General features: G+C 44.1%; 1 protein-coding gene across 1 annotated transcript; it reads right to left on the bottom strand.

Moving 5' to 3' along the window:
* Positions 1 to 2,337: 2,337 nt before the first annotated feature.
* Positions 2,338 to 4,253, bottom strand: LOC106654931 (ankyrin-1-like). The gene has a single exon (XM_014375082.2). It carries the CDS (start codon positions 4,169 to 4,171, stop codon positions 2,627 to 2,629), a length of 1,545 nt encoding a protein of 514 aa, XP_014230568.1. The 5' UTR covers positions 4,172 to 4,253; the 3' UTR covers positions 2,338 to 2,626.
* Between the last annotated feature and the right edge of the window lie 2,783 nt (positions 4,254 to 7,036).

Raw genomic sequence — 7,036 nt, 5'->3', positions numbered from 1 at the left:
ACACGTATCTCAGTCGTGTTTTTTCTCTCCCGGTGTGCGTTCGTTGGTGCCGGCTCCGACACTGTCAATTATACGACCACTTGATCGTACAGTCGAGCCACGTGTTTTTTACTCGTTTCATAAAGTGTGCAACATACGTATCGTCGTGCTTCAGTGCACATTACGACGTCGCAGCGACTGCAATAAGTGATTTAAAAGTAAAAAGTATCCGTGAAAATCTGTGCGTGTGGGAAAACGCGAAAAACGATGTTTACGCTCAAGGACCAACAAATGTTAGAAAAATTGATAGACTTACGGAAAGAAGTTAATTTGAACAACGAAGAAGAGCGATATAATTATCTTTGTAACTTCTATAGAATAATTCATAATATGAATGCATTTCCTACCAATTTGGTTGAGCTCTTGTTGCACCCGAAAGAGATCGAATGTCTTCTCTGGGACTCCATGAATTACAAGGACAAAGAGCTTGGTTATGAACCAGGCGACCAATTCATTGTGTACGCTAGCGTGTGCTACAAATACAAGCCCGAAGTTGATGAGAATGGAATTATATCGCCACGTCGCACGACATTAATACACCATGCGGTTAAAAACACCAAACAAATCGGCCGTGACTGGAGACAACTGTTCATTGCCCTTTTTGATATATGCGGCAGGTTTGATGTGAATTACACCGACGAGTCAGGCTACACACACTTTCACGCGGCCTGTCGGTTTAACTGCAGCAGAGTCGTCCAAGGATTCCTCGAGCACGGACAAGATCCCAATTGTATCTGGCCAGAAACGGGTGATTCAGCACTACACATTGCTTTAAAATACGCAGGATTGGGCAGTGATATAATGGAGATACTGCTGAGAGGAGGAGCCAATCCTAATGTAGCCAACGACGAGGGATCAACTCCTTTGCATATTATTTGTCAAAGAGATATATATCGTTGCGATGAATTTGTGAAATTTTTTTTCAAAATCAATGGCGAATTGAATCAGCTGGTTCAGATTAACGCGCGTGATAAGTTGGGCGATACACCGCTTCACGTGGCTTTGGAGAAAGGCCAACCGGAAGTGTTCGAGGTGCTGCTAAGAAACGGAGCCAGTCCTAATTTAGCCAACGACGAGGGATTAACTCCTTTGCATATTATTTCCAAGAAAGACAACGATGACGGCTTGATGGAGAGATTTTTTGAGGTAATTGGTGACGTCCAGAAGACGGTGAAGGTCGATGCCCGCGATAAATTGGGTAGGACACCCCTTCAATTGGCAGCGATGCACTGCTTGCCCTACGCAGTCGAGAGTTTGCTGAATCATGGCGCCGATCAGTCCAACTTCGTATTTCCCACTATTAGTCAATTAGACGAGTGCTTCGAGTCCTACGAAGATATTCGAGGTAAATTTCTATTCGCATCTGGCTTTCTAGCCGTCGTCGAGTGCCTAGAGAAAAGAGGATACGAGCTGGAATCAAGAGACGCCCTGATGATTATGATATTATTCCAGCATCACTATTTGTTCCAGGAGTCATGGACTCTTGACGAACTTTTGTGGTACGACGACGACGAGGAGCTTGCAAACGAAGCGAGACAGAAAATGTTGAAGTCGGACTTGTCGCTCTACGATCTAATCCATTTACGGCCCCAAGAGGCAGCTAAGCGACTGACGTACATAGACTACTACGAGTTTGCGAGACAGAAAAATGTATGGTGGATCCGTTCCAAAATGCCAGCAGCAAAACACGCTCGTTTCGGGCACTTGTGCGAGACGATGTCGAGAAAATTTTTCCGGAGTTGGGCGCTGGATCCCTTCTGGAAATTAATACACTATCGGCTGCCCCTTGAGTGCTGTGAATTAATTCTTGACGAGCTGATGAACCAAGATTTATTTAACATTTTCGTGGCGGGTGGATTTGAAAGGAAATGTAATATCGAATATGTAATAAGACTCATTGGAAGGGCTGGAAGGGCTCGAAAAAGGGTAAAAATTGAATGGTGAAATAATCAATGTAAAAAGAGAGAAAAATATGATGATGTGTAGGATATTTGCTTGGCGGTGGCAGGCCAAAGCTCGTAACGTTAATAAGCATATTTTCAATTTTTGTGTTATGTATATTTTCATTCAGCTGTGTAGATTTTTCATGTAATTCAAATAAATGAATCTATAAAAAACCCCAGTTATTATCTCAAATGTTGTTTTCATTATTACGGCACAATAGGCCAAAGTTATTTATACGCGTACATCGAAAATATAAATATTAAAAAAAAAAAATTATATCATAGTGCAGTTGAAAAATTACTCGCACATCCCTATTTAAGGGCAAGACTTTATACACGGGTACATTTCAAATGCTTTTAATCTTAATTATTTTTATTTACTGCGAGAATATGATTGTTCGAAACTCGTACAATACTTAATACTTTCATTATTCACAGTCTGATTTGAACGACCAATAGTCATCAAGATCCGTGATCTCTCGTAATTTTATGAATTATTCGTGTCAGTCGAGTGAACCCATAATTTTTTATTTCTTGACTTCTTATTTCTTTTCAATGTCGAGAATCTTCACACACAATAAGAGGAGTGGAAATAAAACGACATTTTTATGATTCATATGCAAACAAATTTGCTTTAAAAAAAATTAGGCAATTAATTCGATACTTTGAGCCTCGGTTCGGCCTGTAGCTGCCAAACAAATACGCCACAAATCTGCGTTAAAGTGATTAGCTGAGTTCATCAGCTCCCGTAGACAATCCGGTGCCCACTTTTGGAAAAATCTTCTCGTTGGTATCTCGCACAGGTACGGATCACACGCATCGTGATAAATTTTAGTAAATCGGTAATATGTTGATGTCTTCAAGAATTCATGCATTTCATTTAAAGTGATTGATTCTTCTGGTCGTTGCCGAATCAGGTCGTAGAGGGATAGACTCGGCTTTATCATAATTTCTTTGGCTTCTTTCACGAATTCCTCGTCGTCGTATCGACTTTCGTCGAAATTCGCCGTCCTTTTGAAAATTTCGTGCTTAACGAATGCGTTCATGATCGTCATGGCGCCGCTTCGGTCCAGCTCGTATCCTCTTTTTTCCAACCGCTCGACAACGGCCATAGTGTCGTACGCGAATTTCAATTTGAACCAAATAGTACGATTACGATTTCGAAGTTTATATTTCTTGTCGAAGTGACCGACGGTGGGAAAAACGAAGTTCAGCCGCGACAGATCAGCACCGTTGTCCAAGAGAACGTCGATCGTGCTCGGTAATAAACTCGCCACGGCCCATTGAAGGGGTGTACGGCCCGACTTGTCCACAGCGTCGACCTGCACCGTCTTTTGAACGTCATCGATGATCTCGAAGAATAACTTCATTGAGCCGTCGTCCTCGTCTCTCTTGGAAATAATGTGGAGAGGAGTCAATCCTTCCTCGTTGGCCAAATTAGGATCGGCTCCGTTTTTCAGCAGCACCTGGATCATATCTTCGTGTTTACAAAATAGAGCTATGTGTAGCGGAGTATTGCCTTTCTTGTCTCGAGCGTCGATCGACACCGTCCGTCCGATTTCGTCGTTGACCTCGAAGAATACCTCCGCCGTTTCATGGGTAAAGCTGTATTTACGCTTGCAAATCAAATGCAGAGCCGTCGATCCTTCCTCGTCGGTCGCATTGGGATCGGCTCCGTTCATCAGCAGCGTCTTGGTCGAGAGTCGATGGCAGTTTTTCAGCGAGTAGTGCAGTGGGGTTCTACCCCTCTCGTCTCGGGCGTCGACGTTCACCGTCTTCTTCCGAACTACAGCGAGCATCTCGAAGAATAGCTCCATCGTGTCGTCTTCCGTTGTTCTCTTGGAAATCATGTGCAGAGGCGTCGATCCCAAACAGTTCCTCGACTCTAGATCGATGAGCCGCCTTTCTAGCAGCCACTTGGTCATGGTTCTGTGGCCATGAGACAGAGCCCAGTGCAGCGGAGTATTGCCATTCTTGCCTCGAGCGTTGATAAGCAAGGTCTGTCCCTTGTCGTAGTTGATCGCGAAAAAAAGTTTAGCCACGCGGTCGCTTGACCAGGAAACGAGGTGCAGAGGTGTCACTCCCTCAGCAGTGGCTAGATTTGGATCGGCGCCGTTTTTCAGCAGCAATTTCACCACCTTTCTCCGGTTCAATGCCAGGGCTAAGTGAAGCGGAGGCATAACTTGCATACTGAGCCCTTCTTTGTCTTTTTTATCATCTTCTACTTCTTCATCTTCTTTTTCATCGTCATCATCTTCATCATCATCATCATCATCATCATCTTCTTCTTCTTCATCATCATCATCTTCTCCTGCATATTCTTCTTCTTCATCATCATCATCATCATCATCATCTTCTTCTTCATCATCATAATCATCTTCTCCATATCTTTCTCCATATTGTCCATATCCTTCTTCTTTATCATCATCATCAACTTCTCCATATCCTTCTTCTTCATCATCATCATCTTCTTCCTCATCATCTTCTCCTTCTTCATCTTCTTCGTCTTCGCCTATTTGTCTCTCAACTGATATTGGCGCGAGAATATTCGGGTTCTGTCCGAGCTCGAGGAATTTCTGGACGATATCGGCCAAGCCATACTGGCAGGCCACGTGGAAATGTGTATAGCCGAACTCGTCGATGTAATTCACATCGAATTTGTCGTAAATTTTGAACAGATCAAGCACGACTTCCTGATTAAAATTGTATCTAGCCGCATAATGCAGTGGTGTCATGCGATCCAACAGTGGCTTGCGGTCATCATCCATCTCGGGCTCGTCTTTGTAGCCGCATTTTATCACATATTTGATCACAACTTCGTCCATTATACACTTTGAGAGAAGCCAATCCATCTGTTCGGCACGGAACATATTTCGAAAATTCAGATATCCTTTCTGATTTCTAACTAATGAATTAAATCTAGGGGCAAAGTCCTTTTCATCTTTTTCCATATCCTGAATGACCATAGTACGTATACTCTTGAGTTTGTGTAAATATGCGTCAAAGTCGAGTTCGTCGTCGGACATCGTTTCGCACCCGGCACACGGTCGCTTGCAAAGTACGAGGATATATTTTTCTCTTTGGATCACTTGTCGCGGCCGATGCCCGCGATCGACGTATATATACTGACTAAATAGGTGTATCACTGGTACACACTCGATACGATCTGTCGCGCGTACGCGTGCGTGTGTGTGTTTATGTATACAGGTACGAACCAGGCAGGTGAGTGCAGCGATCGAAATAAGAGAAAGAGAGACAGAGATACGCGCAGGCTAGGGGAATGGGGAAACCGCGAATGGCTTTTCGCGCGAAAACAACTCGAAGACTCTGCTTGTGGCACAAATAAATAACAATGAGTGATTATGAAATTTAGGTTTAAAAACATTTCAAACGGCACTAGGCTTTGCTCAAACATTCAAATCCTCATCGTAGCGACGATGCCATCTCTAAAAGTATGACGAGTAGATAAACATTCCAGAATTATACCAGGCCCATCGAAACGCACGTGGATCCCATTCGTCTTCCAAATCTACGTTATAGTCACGGAAAAAACTCGGACTTGATTGTATACGACTTTAAAGTTGGAGACCGACCGCCAGGTGGTGCGTATCCCGCGAAAGTCGCTCGCGCAAGCGGCAAAGTATAGTTCCGAGAATATAAATAGTACATAGGCGCTCTTATATCACTGTTAGACTTATAAATTTTTACATTGTACTGCCAAGCAGTTGTTTCTTGAATTCTCCATCGTCCACGGAAAAGTCGAAAAAAACGATATAGAAATATTCGTATGGCACGCGATCCGGGGTCTGTACGCAAACATCAAACTCGTACATACATTATATTATACCTGCAATAATTGACTGGATACGCGTGACACTTTATATACATCGCGGCCGAATCACGCAATTCCCCCGCGCGCGCCTCGCATATAGACGATGTAAGTGCGCGCGCGGGAAAATGAGCGCGATATTATACGTATTATATAATGATAATGATGATACATCACGCGTGCGTCGCGCGCACGTGTGCAACACAGCAGCAGCCGAGAGAGAGAGATATTTGATGGAACTCGAGCTTGCGCGAGCTTGCAGCGGGGCGCTATATTATACACGCGCCGTGTACATACGTGTGGCAGCTATATACCCGAATATCCTCGGTGGAAGGCTCGTCACAATTCGTATTATATATGCTATAATATGCGAGACTGTATATAGTGTAGTAGTGGCAGCGGCACACAGTCCGTAGTAGTAGCAGTAGATATAGTTGTCTGTCAGTAGCAGCTCATCCGCAAGCTCTCGCTTGTATTATATATATACCTACATATCTGATGATTCTATCTTCATTAAATGCCGTCCGCGTATTATGCACTGTATATATGTACGTGTGTGTGTGTGCGCTAGACACAGCCGAGCACCCCGTGCCATAACGAGTGTCGTACGTTTCGGCTTTGTCCTCCTCTCTCTCTTGGGCTTAAATTCGATGTGCTGCTGCGTATGCCGCCGCCGCCGCCGCGTCTCGCTGGGGAGCAAACGAACAACCAGATATTATATATATCTGTATGCAGCCAGCGCGCACGAATGTCAAGAGTATATATGAACGTTGCCCAGCGCTGTGCAGTCTATAGGCTCTCTCTCTCTCTCTCTCTCTCTCTCATTCTCTGACGGCCGATGGATAGTAATGAGCTATATTATTCTTCTCTGCGCTTATTGTACCGAATATAGACGGGCGGAAAACGGCCATTTGCGTTGTTGTATACACGACGAATAATGTTGCGTGCCCCAAGCTCGCTCTCTCCCATCCATTTCGTCCGCGCGCGCATGAAAAATCAGCCGCGATTGATTTTTCTCGCTCGCTCGCTCGCGGACTCTTTTCATCGTTCGTATAGCGGCTGACGAGTTATTTTTTTTTTACTCTCCTATATTTATCGCGTTGGTACGTGTGCCGCATCGATATGCGGACGCACGCGGCGCTGTAAACAAAATTTGAAACGTTTGCACGGATGTGTAATCATCGAACGCGAATATCGAGTTATTGTTAAAATTGTTTATTTTAAA

The sequence above is a fragment of the Trichogramma pretiosum genome, unplaced genomic scaffold (genome assembly GCF_000599845.2).
Source record: "Trichogramma pretiosum strain Unisexual culture from Peru unplaced genomic scaffold, Tpre_2.0 scaffold56, whole genome shotgun sequence".
In the NCBI taxonomy this organism is placed as follows: Eukaryota; Metazoa; Arthropoda; class Insecta; order Hymenoptera; family Trichogrammatidae; genus Trichogramma; species Trichogramma pretiosum.
This window is presented reverse-complemented; position numbering and strand designations above follow the sequence as displayed.

Coding starts and splice junctions, on each gene's coding strand:
- LOC106654931 (XM_014375082.2), bottom strand. CDS start 4,171: ATGCAAGTTATGCCTCCGCTTCACTTAGCCCTGGCATTGAACCGGAGA.